At 47.4% G+C, this 18,029-nt stretch overlaps 2 protein-coding genes and 1 non-coding gene across 3 annotated transcripts in view; 1 reads left to right on the plus strand and 2 right to left on the minus strand.

Moving 5' to 3' along the window:
- Positions 1-6,125, minus strand: part of ccnf (cyclin F) — a 55,387-nt gene extending 49,262 nt beyond the window's left edge. Inside the window, exon 1 of the mRNA XM_063059504.1 lies at positions 5,990-6,125. Coding sequence (XP_062915574.1) covers positions 5,990-6,002 — 13 coding nt within the window. The 5' untranslated portion in view covers positions 6,003-6,125. The remainder of the gene's footprint in view (positions 1-5,989) is intronic.
- An 8,958-nt stretch (positions 6,126-15,083) lies between these two features.
- LOC134352209 (tubulin epsilon and delta complex protein 2) overlaps positions 15,084-18,029 on the minus strand; it is a 32,012-nt gene continuing 29,066 nt past the window's right edge. The window contains exon 10 of the mRNA XM_063059505.1: positions 15,084-15,234. Within this exon, the coding sequence (XP_062915575.1) occupies positions 15,100-15,234 (135 nt within the window). The 3' untranslated portion in view covers positions 15,084-15,099. The remainder of the gene's footprint in view (positions 15,235-18,029) is intronic.
- Positions 15,584-15,709, plus strand: LOC134352405 (U11 spliceosomal RNA). Its single transcript, XR_010019402.1, has one exon. It is a non-coding gene; the product is annotated as a U11 spliceosomal RNA (small nuclear RNA).

The following is an 18,029-nucleotide window of genomic DNA, read 5'->3' on the forward strand; positions in this document are numbered from 1 at the left end:
TAATTTTTGCTCTATGATATACCCTCTCTTTGGCATACAGGCACATTCACACGATCTGAACAGGTATCGTGCCGTGCACAGGCACATTCACACGATCTGAACAGGTATCGTGCCGTGCACGGGCACACTCACACGATCTGAACAGGTATCGTGCCGTGCACGGGCACATTCACACGATCTGAACAGGTATCGTGCCGTGCACGGGCACATTCACACGATCTGAACAGGTATCGTGCCGTGCATGGGCACATTCACACGATCTGAACAGGTATCGTGCCGTGCACGGGGACATTCACACGATCTGAACAAGTATCGTGCCGTGCACGGGCACATTCACACAATCTGCTTTGCCCATTTCTTTGAAAAGATTTGCATTAAAATCATTGAGCACGACCTTCACTACTTCCTCCAGCAGATTTAAATTTAAGTTCTTGGATTTCATAGGCACAATAGTCAACCTAACACACCTACCTAATATAATATTAAAAAATATGCTGTTATCCATTTTGCCGTACGAAACAAAAAAAGAACTATTTTAAAAAAACAGAACACAAAACATTACAGCCCAGTACAAGACCTTCAGTCACGATGTTTTGCGATATTTTTTAAACCTACGCCAAGATGAATTGGACATTTCCCTCCCACACAATGTTCCATTTTTCTATCAATCTTGTTCTTATCTAAGAATTTTGTAATAAATGTTCCTAATGTACGCATCTATATCTACAACTCCTAACAGCACGTTCCACATGCCCATCACTGCGTAAATGGGTGTAAAAAATGTACCTCTGAAATCCACCGCCCCCATACTTTCCTCAAATCACTTAAAAGAATGTCCTCTCACATTAGCCATTGACCTGCGGCAGCTGGGGAGGGGGTGGTAAAGGGAGAAGTCTCTGGCTGTCCACTCCATTGATGCCTCTTATCATCTAGTAAAGCTCTATAAAGTCACTTCTCATTATCTTTTGTTCCAAAGAGAAAGGCTCGAGTTCACTCATCCTGGTAAATCACCTCTTCACCCTCTCTAAAGCACATCCTTCCTATAGTGAAGTGACCAGAGCTGAACACAATACTCCACATGTGGTCTAACCAGACCTTTATGGAGCTGCAATATTACCCTGCAGCTCTTGAACTCAACTCCCCAACTACTGAAGGCCTACACACCATACACTTTCTCAACAACCCTATCAACTTGCACAGCAACTTTAAGAGGTCTATGGATGTGGACCCTAAGATCCTTCTGTTCCTCCATATGGTTAAGAATCCTGAAATTAACCTTGTACGACCTTCCAAAGTCAATCACTTCACATTTTTCAGAATTGAATGCCATCTGCCCAGCACTGTATCCTATCAATGTCCCATTGAAACCTAAGATAACCTTTTACACTATCCACACTACTAACCTTCTGTCATCTGTAAACTTATTAACCCACCCTTCCACTTCCTCATCCAAGTCATTGATAGAAATCGCAGAGGCAGAATATGCTCGACCTACTATCTGCCTCCGCCTTCTGTGGACAAACCAATTCTGAATCTGTGCAGCCAAGTTTCCCTGGACCCCATGCCTCTGACTTTCTGAACGAGCCTCCCATGGGGAAAATTTTAGAACACCAACATCCACTTCTTTACTTTCCTCAATCTGTTCTGTCACTTCCTTGAAGAATCCAATCAGGAACGACATGCCCTCATAAAGAGAAGAAACTTCTTCGCTGGAATTATGTATGTGGGAGGTCTGTAGGGACTTCATTCAAAACTGAATGGTTTTTGTATATTCAATGAATCAAGTGAATAGCAGAAAGGATGAAAATGGAAGATCATTCATGACTGGATCCGTGGTAGACCCCGCAGATAAGCTTTCTGCTGCTTATGTGGAGTGACTTTCCATCTCTAAACTGACAATTAGATCTTGGATCTGTATTTGTTAATACAACATGCCATTGTTTTTCACATCGTTCTGGGAACATGGATACTGCTGGCAAACCCCTCCCTGCTAAGGCAGGTCAGACCTTTTAGCGCAGCCTCTCCCGCAATGTGGATGGGGAAAAGATTCTGCACAGAAACCTTCCCTCTTCTCACAAAACTGTTAGGAGCCATCTTTCAAACACAGTGGAAGGAATGTCTCTGTAATATCTTGCACCCCACAGCAGGGTAAAATATCCTCCCGGCCTGGCTCAGACACAAGATCAGGGGGACTCCAGAAGGAATATCTCTGTGATATGTACCCATTTGGAACAAATCAATTTCATTGATGGATACTTACCAGGGTGTAAATGGAGGTGAACTTTCACCTCCTCCCCTCCTCAACCTTCAATATCCAAACACATAACTGCACCCCACATCCTCTAACACTCATTTCCAACCTCCTACCACCCCTAAATCTCAGTCATCACCTCTTTGACTCCCATATTTTTAAACCTCACCCCAACACTCAACCTCACAACACACCCTCTAGCCCTGACCCCCACTCTCAAACTCCAGACATCCCACCTCTCCTGGAAGTCTCCTGCATATTGATAGCGGCTCTCTGACACCCACAAATTATATACAATATCCCGGAAATCGATTTTTTTGAGAGTGAGCAAGCGGGGGGTGGGGTGGGAGGGAGAGAATTCTGATTGGTCTCTCTTTGTGCTAAGTAGACCTATCAGTTATCTCTGTGGGCGGGCTTTACAGTCGACCTCTCTCTCTCTTTCATTGTCCATCAGTTCAGTTTAGTGTCCTGCAGCGCCATGGCAGAGTGTTCCAAAAAAAAACGTACGTCACCCCAGACTACGCTAAAGTGTACCCCTGCCTAATGGGGTCAAAAATAATGACAGTGTTGCTCGCTGCACTGTTTGCAACAGTGACTTTTCTATTGCCCATGATGGGTTAAAGGACTTTAAAAGACATGTTGAGGTGAGTTTAACAGGTGTCATTTGTTCATTAGCGTTGCTAAGGTTATTTAAACTACGCAAACATGAGGAAATCTGCAGATTCTGGAATTTTAAGCAACACACATAAAAGTTGCTGGTGAACACAGCAGGCCAGGCAGCATCTCTAGGAAGAGGTACAGTCGATGTTTCGGGCTGAGACCCTTCATCAGGACTAACTGAAAGAAGGGCTAGTAAGAGATTTGAAAGTGGGAGGGGGAGCGGGAGATCCAAAATGATAGGAGAAGACAGGAGGGGGAGGGATGGAGCCAAGAGCTGGACAGGCGATTGGCAAAGGGGATATGAGAGGATCATGGGACAGGAGGCCTAAGGAGAAAGAAAAGGGGGAGGAGGGGAAAACCAGATGATGGGCAAGGGGTATAGTGAGAGGGACAGAGGGAGAAAAAGGAGAGAGAGAAAAAGAATGTGTGTATATAAATAAATAAAGGATGGGGTACGAGGGGGAGGTGGGGTATTAGTGGAAGTTTGAGAAGTCAATGTTCATGCCATCCGGTTGGAGGCTACCCAGATGGAATATAAGGTGTTGTTCCTCCAACCTGAGTGTGGCTTCATCTTTACAGTAGAGGAGGCCGTGGATAGACATATCAGAATGGGAATGGGACATTGAATTAAAATGTGTGGCCACTGGGAGATCCTGCTTTCTCTGGCGGACAGAGCGCAAGTGTTCAGCGAAACGGTCTCCCAGTCTGCGTCGGGTCTCGCCAATATATAGAAGGCCGCATTGGGAGCACAGTATATCACCCCAGCCAACTCACAGGTGAAGTATCGCCTCACCTGGAAGAACTACTCTGCTCTCAAACGCATCTCCCCCATTTCACGCACATCTGCTCTCACTCCATCCTCCCGCCACCCCACTAGGAATAGGGTTCCCCTTGTCCTCACCTACCACCCCACCTGCCTCCGGGTCCAATATATAATTCTCCGTCACTTCTGCCACCTCCAATGGGACCCCACCACTAAGCACATCTTTCCCTCCCCCCCACCTCTGCTTTCTTCAGGGATTGCTCCCTACGCGACTCCCTTGTCCATTCGTCCCCCCCATCCCTCCCCACTGATCTCCCTCCTGGTACTTAACCTTGTAAGCGGAACAAGTGCTACACATGCCCTTACACTTCCTCCCTCACTACCATCCAGGGCCCCAGACAGTCTTTCCAGGTGAGGCAACACTTCACCTGTGAGTCGGCTGGGGTGATATACTGCGTCCGGTGCTCCCAATATGGCCTTCTATATATTGGCGAGACCCGACACAGACTGGGAGACTGTTTCGCTGAACACCTACGCTCTGTCCGCCAGAGAAAGCAGGATCTCCCAGTGGCCGCACATTTTAATTCCACATCCCATTCCCATTCTGATATATCTATCTACGGCCTCCTCTACTGTCAAGATGAAGCCACACTTAGGTTGGAGGAACAACACCTTATATTCTGTCTGGGTAGCCTTCAACCTGATGGCATGAACATTGACTTCTCTGACTTCCACTAATGCCCCACCTCCCCCTCGTACCTCATCCGTTATTTATTTATATACACATATTCTTTTTCTCTCTCTCCTTTTTCTCCCTCCGTCCCTCTCACTATACCCCTTGCCCATCCTCTGGGCTTCCCCCCCTCCCCCTTTCCTTCTCCCTCAGCCTCCTGCCCAATGATCCTCTCATATCCCTTTTGCCAATCACCTGTCCAGCTCTTGGCTCCATCCCTCCCCCTCTTGTCTTCTCCTATCATTTCGGATCTCCCCCTTCCCCTCTCACTTTCAAATCTCTTACTAGCTCTTCCTTCAGTTGGTCCTGACAAAGGGTCTCGGCCTGAAACATCGACTGTACCTCTTCCTAGAGATGCTGCCTGGCTTGCTATGTTCACCAGCAACTTTGATGTGTGTTGCCTGTTATTTAAACTAGCTGGCTAGCTGCTAAGGAGCTACTGTATTGATGTCCTACGTGATGAGGCCAAACTCCCTGTAGACTTGCTTAAAGTTGTAATAGAATAAAAAAACTCCATTAATAATATAATAGTGAATCTTGTAAATCTGACATCTTGCAAAATTAACAAATTCATTGATGCAGACTGCTATGAGGTTGAGACTTCCAGCAAAATGCTCAAATCTGCCAAGCAAGCCACATCACAGTACAAGGAAAGTTTGCAAAAGAAATAGAAAAGTTATTTGCATTGGTATTTAGCTATTAGCATTGAGACGGGCAACAAAATACTCAACAAGGAATATATATATGTGTGTGTAAATAGTTTCAATATGTGATCAAATAAATTGTTGTGTTCGTTCATATCAAGTGTCCTGTCTACATACACCCTTGGAGGCCGACCGGGGGGTGGGGGATATGGAGTTGCAGGGGATGGGGTAGTGGTGCTACCTCCCTGAAATGAGTTTTTGCAGGGTGGGGTGTCTGAAACCCTCACTCTTCACCACCAACTTTCAACGTCCAAATCCTCAGCCCTTGCCACATCCAACCCTTGCACTCAAAATCCTCACCCCAACACTTACCCCTCAACCTCCACACCTAGAAAACCTCACCCTCAACCCCCTCACCACATCCCAACCCTCGCACTCGAAATCCTCACCCCAACCCTTCACTCCTAATACTTACCCCTCAACCTCCACACCTAGAAAACCTCACCCTCAACCCCCCACCACATCCCAACCCTCGCACTCGAAATCCTCACCCCAACCCTTCACTCCTAATACTTACCCCTCAACCTCCACACCTAGAAAACCTCACCCTCAACCCCCTCACCCTCGAAATCCTCACCCCAACCCTTCACTCCTAATACTTACCCCTCAACCTCCACACCTAGAAAACCTCACCCTCAACCCCCTCACCACATCCCAACCCTCGCACTCGAAATCCTCACCCCAACCCTTCACTCCTAATACTTACCCCTCAACCTCCACACCTAGAAAACCTCACCCTCAACCCCCTCACCCTCGAAATCCTCACCCCAACCCTTCACTCCTAATACCCCTCAACCTCCACACCTAGAAAACCTCACCCTCAACCCCCTCACCACATCCAACCCCGACCCCTGCGACGCCGATTCATTCCATCTCACCCTCGACCCGCATCTTCACCCGCGGCCGATCCTAGTTCCCGTCCCGTGCTCGCCCTCGCTCCCGGTCCCGGTCTCGGTCTCAGTCTTTCTCCGTCCGAACGGCCCCTCCGCGCACCGACCGTTTCAAACCCGCCGCTCGCAAACCTTTTCAAAATGCCCAGCGCTGATTGGCGTACTTTGGCGAAGACGCGCCACGCCCATTGGACTCCATCGCGGTCAATCACAAGACCCCGGTCCCACTTTCCCCATCGTCATTGGTGGCTTCGATACCGCTTCCGGGTTCTTCGCGTTTCCAATTGGTTGCAAGAGATGCACTTTCGAAACGAATGCCGGCCAACGGAGCGCCCGCCCCCTCCCCCCGTACGAGGGGTGAGGAGCATCATGGAGTAACCCCGGGGTGGGGGAGAGGGAGCTCCTCGGGCATGGGTGTGTCCCTTGAGGTACGGTGTGTAGATCCGAGGGTAGGAGAGAGAAACAGGGTTCGCCCCCCGGGGGTGCGGGTGCGGATGTGTCTCCGATGTGGAGGGAAGGCCTGTGTTCCCAGAGGGAATGGGTTCTTGGTGTGTGGGGAGAGGTGTGACCCCGGGGGGTTAGGCAGAGGGAGAGGTGTGACCCCAGGGGGGTTAGGCAGAGGGAGGGGTGTGACCCGGGGGGTTAGGCAGAGGGAGGGGTGTATCCCCAATCGGGGAAGGCAATAGCGAAGAAGCTGATGAGTTGGTGAGAACCCTGGTTTGGGTGGAATGCTGAGGGTTAACCCCATCGGTAAGGAGAAGGGTGTAGCTGATAGATTATAAGGGGCATAAGACATAGAGAGATGGTGGGGGTGATCTTGTTGTGGATAGACGGAGCAGCTGCCCCAAAGATGTAAACATCCACCATCAAAGATCCCCGTCATCTGGGCCATGTCACCTTCCCGCACCTACCTTCGGGTAGGAGGAAGCCTTAAGTCCTACATCCCTTCAACCAAATGACAAAATTCTACCTCACTGTGACCACTTTGAACTGAAATAGACTTTGGTTTTAGTTCTAATTGTTTTTTTTGTAAAAGTTGTTTATGTTTACTTCACATTTTCTTGTGAATCTTCAAAACAAGCAGCATCATTAAGGCCCCTCACCACCCGGGATATGCCCTCTTCACTTTGCTACCATCAGGAAGGAGATATACGAGCCTGAATACCTGCACTCAATGCTTTTGTAACAGCTTCTTCCCCTCTGCCAAATTTCTGAGTGGTCCATGAATCCATGTACCCTACCTCACACTTTTTGCACAACTGATTTATCCTGTCTTTCCAGATCATGTCTAGCAAGCCTGATAGAGTTCTTTGAGGAGGTGACCAGGCATATAGATGAGGGTAGTGCAGTGGATGTGATCTATATGGATTTTAGTAAGGCATTTGACAAGGTTCCACACGGTAGGCTTATTCAGAAAGTCAGAAGGCATGGGATCCAGGTAAGTTTGGCCAGGTGAATTCTGAATTGGCTTGCCTGCAGAATGCAGAGGGTCATGGTGGAGAGAGTACATTTAGATTGGAGGATTGTGACTAGTGGTGTCCCACAAGGATCTGTACTGGGACCTCTACTTTTCGTGATTTTTATTAACGACCTGAATGTGGGGGTAGAAGGGTGGGTTGGCAAGTTTGCAGACGACACAAAGGTTGGTGGTGTTGTGGATAGTGTAGAGGATTGTCGAAGATTGCAGAGAGACATTGATAGGATGCAGAAGTGGGCTGAGAAGTGGCAGATGGAGTTCAATCCAGAGAAGTGTGAGGTGGTACACTTTGGAAGGACAAACTCCAAGGCAGAGTACAAAGTAAATGGCAGGATACTTGGTACTGTGGAAGAGCAGAGGGATCTGGGGGTACATGTCCACAGATCCCTGAAAGTTGCCTCACAGGTGGATAGGGTAGTTAAGAAAGCTTATGGGGTGTTAGCTTTCATAAGTCGAGGGATAGAGTTTAAGAGTCGCGATGTAATGATGCAGCTCTATAAAACTCTGGTTAGGCCACATTTGGAGTATTGTGTCCAGTCCTGGTCACCTCACTATAGGAAGGACGTGGAAGCATTGGAAAGGGTACAGAGGAGATTTACCAGGATGCTGCCTGGTTTAGAGAGTATGGATTATGATCAGAGATTAAGGGAGCTAGGGCTTTACTCTTTGGAAAGGAGGAGGATGAAAGGAGACATGATAGAGGTGTACAATAAGAGGAACAGATAAGAGTGGATAGCCAGCACCTCTTCCCCAAGGCACCACTGCTCAATACAAGAGGACATGGCTTTAAGGTAAGGGTTGGGGAGTTCAAGGGGGATATTAGAGAAAGGTTTTTTACTCAGAGCGTGGTTGGGGTGTGGAATGCACTGCCTGAGTCAGTGGTGGAGGCAGATACACTCGTGAAGTTTAAGAGACTACTAGACAGGTATATGGAGGAATTTAAGGTAGGGGGTTATATGGGAGGCATGGTTTGAGGTTTGGCACAACATTGTGGGCCAAAGGCCCTGCACTGTGCTGTACTGTTCTATGTTTACAACAGTGTATTGAGGGAAACTAATACAGAATGTAGAATAAAGTGTTACAGTTTCAAAGTGCGGTGCAGGCAGACAAGCAGATGCAAGAGACATTAACAGTGGTATATATAAATAATAAATAAATAAAAACCTGTCCCTCAACACCACCTCTTTGGTTAAGAAAACACAGCAGTGTCTTCTTTTCTGAGGAGATTCTGGCAAAATACACTCAAAAACTTCTATAGATGTAGTGTGGAGAGCATTCTGACAGGCTGCATCACTGTCTGGTATGGTGCGGCGGGGGGATGCGCACAGGACCAAAAGAAGCTGCAGAAGGTTGTGAATCTAGTCAGCTCCATCTTGGGCACTAGCCTACAAAGTACCCAGGAGATCTTAAGGGAATGGTGTCTCAGGAAGGCAGCGTCCATTATTAAAACCTCCAGCACCCAGGGCATGTCCTTTTCTCACTGTTACCATCAGGTAGGAGGTACAGAAGCCTGAAGGCACACTCTCAGCGATTCAGGAACAGCTTCTTCCCTCCTGCCATCCGATTCCTAAATGAACATTGAAACCTTGCACACTACCTCACTTTTTAAATATAAATATACCGTATTTCTGTTTTTTGCACGTTTTTTAAAAATCTATTCACAATACACACAGTAATTGATTTACTTATTATTTTTTTCTCTCTTCTGTGCAGTATATTATATTACATTGAACTGCTGCTGCTAACGAATTTCACGTCACATGCCAGTGATGATAAACCTGATCCTAATTCTGAAGTGAGGCTCCTTCCTCCCCCACCTTCACCCCACGTTCCTCCAAAGGATTGCGAGGGACGCCGAGAGGATCAGCGGGGTCTCCTTTCCACCCATCAGAGCTATTTATCAGGAGCAGTGATCTCTCCCATTCATTGAAAAATTTCTTTGACCCTTCCATCAAGCACGTGGTACTGTAACATTAGGACAAGAACTGTTAGCGTGGACAACAGCTTCTTCCCCCAGGCTGTGAGACTACTGAACTCCCTGCCTCCAAGTATGAATCTCATCAGTCTCATCACGTATGAAGTGCCAGACGTGTTACACTGTTTATTTTAGAACTTGTACCGAACATGCACATTATTTGTTAATTTATTTGTGGTAATATTCAAAATTCAAAGTAAATTTTATTATCAAAGTCCATACACATCACCACATACAACCCTGAGATTCTTTTCTGCAGGCATACTTAGCAAATCTATAGAACAGTAACTGTAAACATCAGGAACTAAAATTATTATTTTATGTGTTGTGTGTGAGTTACATATAGGGGTTGTGCATCTTGGTCTGGAGGAATGTTGTTTCGTTCGCAGTATGTGTACAGTTGAATGACAATGAATTTGAGCTTCAGATTTATATTTCTCAATTTATAGTAAACTTTACATATTGCAATGTATTGCTATTGCAAAACAATAAATTTCATGACCTGTCACAACCATGGTTACAGAGACATACACTCACGCGTAGCACAAATGGAACATGGCTGATTATTAATAAAAGTTGACTGTACAAAAGTGAACTCGGTAAACAGAGTCATTGTTGATTCCTCATACAAATATTGTGCAGTTACAGTAGTGTGTGGAAATGATTGTGATCTCTGCCTCCGCTGTCACAGAGACGTAGTATGTTATTGTGCCAGAAAATCATGCACACCCTCTTGTACCCAGGGAAGCGGAGGCTTACTATGCTCTACACACACCAGTAGGGGTGATTTGGCAGGGTGGCAGTGGGTAGGGGTAATCCAGCGGTAATCTCTGGGGGGGGGGGGGTTGTCTGTGGGAACATCTCTGCACTCCCTGGTGGTGGTGAATGTGTTGCGTGGGGGTTGGGGTGATTCACCTGTCCTGAGAGGCCAATCTGTCAGTCGCCTTTCTCTCCCCTTGACCAGGAAAAGATGTTTGACAGGGTGGACCATGAGTACCTTTTAGAGAGACTGCATGCATCCAACTGTTATATGCTGCTGTGGAATGCCTTCAGTGGGTCCTTGACAGCACCCTTGAGCTTTGGGAGGGTTGTGTCAGAGTGGCCCCGTGTACTCTGTTTGTGTGGAGCCGTTCCTGTGCCTTCTCTGGAAGAGGTTGATGGGTTTGGTTTTATGCGAACCAGCCATGGAGGTTGTCCTTTCGGTTTACGCTGATGACATCCTCCTCTTGGTCACTGACTCCATTGACTTGCAGAAGATGTGAGACTGCCAGATCTTTTTGGCCACATCCTCTGCAAGGGTCAACTGGGAAAAGTGTGCTGGCCTCTTAGTGGGTCACTGGTAGGCGGACTCTCTGCTGGAGGGGTTAAAACCCTTGGCATGGAGCACCATGCACCTCCTCTACCTCGGGGTGCACTTGAGCTCCACTGAGGAGCCCTGACCGGTGAACTGGTGGAACTTAAGAGACAAAAGTCTCTGCCCATCTGGGATGCTGGTCAGGCCTACTTCACACAAATTCATACCTGGGAAGGACGATAGTAATAAATCAGCTGGTTGCCTCCCTGATCTGGCACCGGCTGGTCCCTTTGGTCTCACCCACTGATTTTGTCTCCAGGATCCAAAGAAGGCTGGTGGGTTTCTTTGGGGCAATAGGAGGCATTGGGTTTCTGCTGCAGTCCCGAGTCTTCCAATTGTGGAGGGCGGACAGTCACTGGTGTGCTGTTACGTAGCCATCTGAGAGCACCCAGCAGATAGCTGTACACAAAGCACCCTCTGAGACGGCATGTGCTGGTGGCACACTTTCTCCAGCTGCTGCGGGTATGGAGTTTAGTCACATCCAGTCAGGGTGCTTCGGGGCCAGCGGGGCATGGTGCTCTGACTGTGAGGGGGCCAGGTCCCCATCCTATCATGATGGTGTTGAGGAAGCTCAGGAGTGGGGAGGGGTTCCGGCTGTGTTAGCACCTGGTCAGTCAGAATTGCTCACCTTTGTATGGGCTGGTCCTGCACACCTTTCACTTCTTTGCCTTTGTCTGCCAACCAGACGCGCTGTGCCAGTCTGTTTTACCATCCGGTGGTAGGGGAGGTTCCCATACTGCGGTCTTTCCCCTGTAAATTGGGGGCCTGGGGTGGAAGGTGTTGCATTGGACAGTAATTTCCAACAGGTTTTTCAGCAGGTTCATTGAGAACCCCGTCCACCTGTCCATTCTGTGACTGAGAGCAGTCAGTTTACCATGTATATATGGAATGCGAGAGGTTGTTCGGAGGATCTACTGGTAGGCTTGCTCCTGGGCCTGGCCAAGATGGCCATTCACCAGTCCAAGCAGCAGAAGTCGGGAGCTCTGCCAGAACTGGCTGACTGAATGCCCCCTTTCCAGGGATACATTCCATAAGACTATAAGACATAGAGCAGAATTAGTCCATTTGGCTCATTTAGTCTACTTCACCATTCAATTATGGCTGATCCGTTTTCCCTCTCTCAGTCTCATTCCCCAGCCTTCTCCCTGTAACCTTTGGTACTGTGTCCAATCAAGAACCAATCAAGCTCTGCCTTAAAGACACCCAACGATCTGGCCTACAGAGCTGCCTGTGGTAACAAATTCCATAAATTCAGCACCCTTTCGCTAAAGAAATTCCTCTGCATCTCTGTTTTAAATGAACACCCCTCTATCCTGAGGTTGTGCCTTCTTGTCCTAGACTCCCCCACCATGGGAAACATCCTTTCCACATCTACTCTGTCTAGACCTTTCAACATTTGAAAGGTTTCAATGAGATCCCCCTCATCCTTCTAAATTCCAACAAGTACAGACCCAGAGCTACAAAATGTTGCTTGTATGATAATCCTTTCATTCCCGGAATCATAGATGTGAATATCCTCTGAATCCTCTCCAATACCAGCACATCTTTTCTTAAATGAGGAGCCCAAAACTGTTCATAATACTCAAGGTGAGGCCTCACCAGTGCCTGATAAAGCCTCAGCATCACATCCCTGCTCTTGTATTCTAGACCTCTTGAAATGAATGCTAACATTGCATTTGCATTCCTCACCACCAACTCTACTTGCAAGTAAACGTTTAGGGTGTTCTGCACAAGGACTCCTAAGTCCCTTTACATTTGAGAATTTTTGGATTTTCTCCGTTTAGAAAACAGTCTGCACATTTATTTCTACTGCCGAAGTGCATGACTATGCATTTTCCAACATTGTATTTCATTTGCCATTTTCTTGCCCATTCCTAATTCTGTCTAAGTTGTTCTGCAGCCTACCTGTTTCTTCAAGACCACCTGCCTCTCCACCAATCCTCATATCATCTGCAAACTGATTCCTGCGGAACACCACTAGACACTGGCAGCCATCAGAAAAGGATCCTTTTATTCCCCCTTGCTGCCTCTTCCAATCAGCCAATGCTCTAACTATGCCAGTAACATTCCTGTAATGACATGGGCTCTTAACTTGGTAAGCAGCCTGTGTGGTACTTTGTCGAAGGCCTTCTGAAAGTCCAAATATACAAAATCCACTACATTCCCTTCATCCATCCTACTTGTAATCTCCTCAAAGAATTCCAACAGGTTTGTCAGGCAAGATTTTCCCTCAAGGAAAGCATGCTGATCTTGCCCTGTGTCACCAAGTGCTCCATAGACTCAACCTTGATAATTGGCTCTAACATCTTCCTAACCACTGAGGTCAGGCTAACTGGTCTACAATTTCCTTTCTGTTGCCTTCCTCCTTTCTTAAAGAGTGGACTGACGTTTGCAATTTTCCAGTCCTCTGGCACCATGCAAGAGTTCAATAGTTTTAGGAGAGTTCAATAGTTTTAGGAAGATTATTGCAAATGCCTCCATAATCTCTACCGCTACCTCTTTCAAAATCTTTGGCTGCAGTTCATCTGGCCCCTAGGTCTTTCAGCTTTTTGAGCACCTTCTCCCTTGTAATAGTAACTGCCTCACTTCTCTTCCCTCACAAACTTCAACATCTGGCACACTGCTAGTGTCTTCCACAGTGAAGACTGATGCAAAATACTCACTTAGTTCATCTGCCATCTCCTTGTCCCCCATTATTATTTCTCCAGCCTTATTTTCTAGTGGTCCTATATCCACTCTCATCTCTCTTACTTTTTTACATACTTGAAAAGCTTTTACTATCCACCTTCATATTGTTTGCTAGCTTGATTCCATATTTCATTCTTTCACTCCTAATGATTTTTTTAGTTGCTCTCTGTAGGGTTTTACAAGCTTTCCAATCCTCTATCTTCCCACTAATTTTTGCTTTGTTGTATGCTCTCTCTTTTGCTTTTACATTAGCTTTGACTTCCCATGTCAGCTGTGATTGTACTATTTTGCCATTTGAGTATTTCTTCATACTTGGATAACATCTATCCTGCACCTTCCTCATTTTTTCCAGGAACTCACACCATTGCTGCCCTGCTGTCATCCCTGCCAGCATCTCCTACCAATTTACTTTGGCCAACTCACTCTCATACCAATGTATTACCTTTACTCCACTGAAATACTGTTACATTAGACTTTACTTTCACCCTATCAAATTTCAAATTGAACTCAATCATATTGTGATCACTGCCTCCTAAGGGTTCTTTTACCTTAAGCTCCCTAATCACTTCCATTTTAAGTATAGCTGATCCCCTAGTAGGCTCAACGACAAACTGCTCTAAATAGTCATCTCATATGTATTCAACAAACTCACTCTGAGATCCACTTCCTACCTGATTTTCCCAATTGACCTGCATGCTGAAATCTCCTATGACCATCATAACATTACCCCTTTGACATGTCTTTTCTATTTCGTGTTGCAATCTGTGGTGCCTGTATAACGGCCTTTTACCCTTGCACTTTCTTAACTCAACCCACAAGGATTCAACATCTTCTAATCCCAGGTCACATCTTTCTACTGATCTGATGGTATTCTTTACCAGCAAAGTCTGGGTGTCCTTGGAGAGGGTGCATGTGGTCACAACTGGTACCGGGGGGAGGAGGGGGGGAGGTTTCGGTGAACAGTGGGCCTCCCCAGGGAACTGGCTGTTTTACGGACAGTAATAATCAGGTTTTAATTTGAATTTGTTCTCCATCTTGTTCTCCAAACAACACTTGATGTTTACATTTCATTTATTTTTGTGTGAATAAACTTTTGTTGTTTGTAAAACAAAGCAGGATGATTCTGTGCGGGTGGGGATGGGGCAAGTAGGAAGGAGAAGGGGTGACTCTGTGGGGTACATGGAGCAGGTGAATGGGCCACCTGGAGTGGGGATGATCCAGCAGGATGAGAGCGGTCCAGAAGCCGGTGATTCTATTGGAGCAACACCCCTCTCTGTGGTGCAGGTGAATCCCGCTGATCCAGGTTCAGGTTGCTGAACATATGACCTCTCTGACACAAGTGACAGGCACAAACCCCTGGCTAGAATCCTCCATCTGTCTGTAAAGTTTCCCACTTGCCTGACCTGCTGCTCACGTCTCCCAGGCTCTGTCCTCCATGAGCTGGCCTTGTCTGCAGGTTAGTCTGTTGGTAGGTCTGTGGGTTGGTGGATCGGCCAGTGACATTCGTTAATCTGTTGGTGGGTCAATGGGTCCGTCCACAGGTCTTTTAGTCAGTTGGTGGATCAGAAATGCCAACTCCGCTGGGAACTGACCAGTGTAGGGTGTTAGTCAGACACATTATCCAACACTAATGCAGGGAAATGCTGTCCCCCCTCACACAGTAGGGAGTAGGCTGCTCGATACAGGTGGGGTGGGGGCTGCTGTGCAGAAATGAGGGGAATCAACTCCTCCATCAGGACCTGTGAGGGAAGGAGAAATAAGTCAGACACTTGCTGTTTACACACTGAAGCTGGCCCCACACACACATCTGCACATTGACTTAGCAAGACAGTGAAGTAGAAAGGCTCAGCAGCCCATACCTCACACACTCCTTGGCAAGGGGGGAGAGAGAGCAGAGAGGGGAGAGAGAGTAAGGGGGGGAGAGAGTGGAGAGGGGAGAGAGAGGAGGGAGAATGCAGGGGGGAGAGAAAGTAAGGGAGGGGGGGAGAGAGTGGAGATGGGAGAGGGGGAGAGCGCAGAGGGGAAGAGAGAGTAAGGGAGAGGGGGAGAGTAAGGGGGAGAGAGAGTAAGGGGGGAAGAGAGTGAGGGGAAGAGAGAGTGAGGGGGACACGGGGGAGGTTCGCTCTTTCCCCGTGCGGAATCGATATCAAGAGATTTCAGAAGCACAATTTTTGTCCCGAGGGGCTGCTGGTGATCGATTGTCCCGGTGCCCCCATTCATCACTTTGAAAAATAGATCTAGTTCTAACTGATCCTCACAACCCCATTCAACGTTTGTCTCACGTTTCACCCAATGATTTGTACTCTTCGGCCTCTCTCCCACCTTCTCATCTTTGTTCTCCAGTTCTGATGAAAGGTCTTGGCCTGACCTGTCACTCTCATCTTGACAGTTGAGGACACTCAGGTTGGAGGAACACCTTATATTTCGTCTCCAACCTGATGGCATGAACATTGACTTCTGAAACTTCCGGTAATGCCCCACCTCCCTTTATTTATTTACTATTTTTTATTGTTTCCCTTTTTTTCTCTCTCTCTGTCCCTTTCACTATAACTCTTTACCTGATCCCCATCTTCCTCTGGTACTCCCCTGCCCCTTTCTTTCTCCCCAGACCGCCCAGTCCATGATCCTCTCCCTTCTCGAGCCTCGTATCCCTTTTGCCAATCAACTGTCCAGCTCTTGGCTGCATTCCTCCCCCTCTTGCCTTCTCCCATCATTTCAGATCTCCCCCTCCCACTTTCAAATCTCTGACTAGCTCTTCCTTCAGTTAGTCCTGACGAAGGGTCTCGGCCCGAAACATCGACTGTACCTCTTCCTAGAGATGCTGCCTGGCCTGCTGTGTTCACCAGCAACTTTGATGTGTGTTGGAGAATAGTGAAGGAGGGGTGGGGGCCATTACCAGAAGTTTGAGGAAATTGATGTTCATGCCATCAGATTGGAGGCTACTCAAATGGAGTTAAGGTGTTGCTCCTCCAACCAGAGTGGACCTCATAGTGACAGTAGAGGAGGCCATGGACTGACACGTTGGAATGGGAATGTGAAGTGGAATTAAAATGGGTGGCCATTGGGAGATCCTGCTTTTTCTGGTGGACGGAGCATAGGTGCTTGGCGAAGCAGTCTTCACCGATATGCAGGAGGCCACACTGGGAGCACCAGGTACAGTAGATGACCACAACAGACTCACAGGTGAAGTGACTGTTTGGGGCCTTGAATGGTCGTGAGGGAGAAGGTGTATCAAGGGGCCAACGTTGTCCAGGGATGTGCTGGAGGCAGCCCAGCAAGTCTCACCGTGCTTCTCATGCCATCATCGCATGCCCACAACCTATTAATCCCTACGTTCGTATGTCTGAAACCGACATGTCTTTGAAATATGGGAGGAAACTGGAGCACCCAGAGGAAACCCATGCAGTCATGAGGGGAATATAGACAGCAGTGAGAAATGAACCCTTATCAGTGATCGCTGGTGACCCACAGTCACGAACTCTTCACAGGAAGCAGTCAGAATTACAGCTGGGGCTGTCAATGGTTAAGCTAATTGCTGTGCAACTGTAGCACATTGGAAGAGTATTTCTGAGATTCTGGGACGCTGCATTCTCTCTCTTCTTGTTGCTCTGTCTCTCTGTATCTTTCTTTCCCCTCGGATAGGAGAGTCCAAATCTAGGGGGAATAGATTTACTCCAATAACAAATGAGAAAATCTGCAAATGCTGGAAATCCTAACAACACAGACAAAATGTTAGAGGAATTCAGCAGGCCAGGCAGCATCTATGGAAAAGAGTACAGTCAATGTTTCAGGACGAGACCCTTCATCAGGACTGGAGAAAAAAAGATGAGACATCAGAGTAAGAAGGTGGGAGGAGGGGAGGAAGAAACACAAGATGATAGGTGAAACTGGGGTGGGGGTGGAAGAAGTCACGAGCTGGTAAGTTGGTTGGTGAAAGAGATATAGGGCTGGAGAAGGGGTAATCTGATAGAAGAGGACAGAAGGCTGTGGAAGTAAGAAAAGGGGGAGGAGCAGAGAGAGGTGATGGGCAGGTGAGATAAGGTGAGAGAGAAAAAGGGGAATGGGGAATGGTGAAGGGCAGGGGCCACCACTGGAAGTTCGAGAAATTAATGTTCATGCCATCAGGTTGGAAGCTACCAAGAGAGAATATAAGGTGTTCTCCTTCAGCTTGGGTGTGGCCTCCTCGCAACAGTAGAGGAGACCATGGACTGACATATTGGAATGGGAATGTGAAGTGGAATTAAAATGGGTGCCCACCAGCAGATCCTGCTTTTTCTGGTGGATGCAGCGTAGGTGCTTGGCAAGGCGGTCTTCACCAATATGCAGGAGGCCACACCGGGAGCACCAGATACAGTAGATGACCACAACAGACTCACAAGTGAAAAATCACCTCACCTGGAAGGACTGTTTGGAGTCCTGAATGGTTGTGAGGGAGGAGGTGAGGGGGTAGATGTAGCACTTGTTCCACTTGCAAGGATAAGTACCGCAGGAGGTCTCAACTACATCTCTTCCATTTTGTGCACGTCTGCCCTAA

Source organism: Mobula hypostoma, chromosome 9 (assembly GCF_963921235.1).
Source record: "Mobula hypostoma chromosome 9, sMobHyp1.1, whole genome shotgun sequence".
Lineage (NCBI taxonomy): Eukaryota > Metazoa > Chordata > Chondrichthyes > Myliobatiformes > Myliobatidae > Mobula > Mobula hypostoma.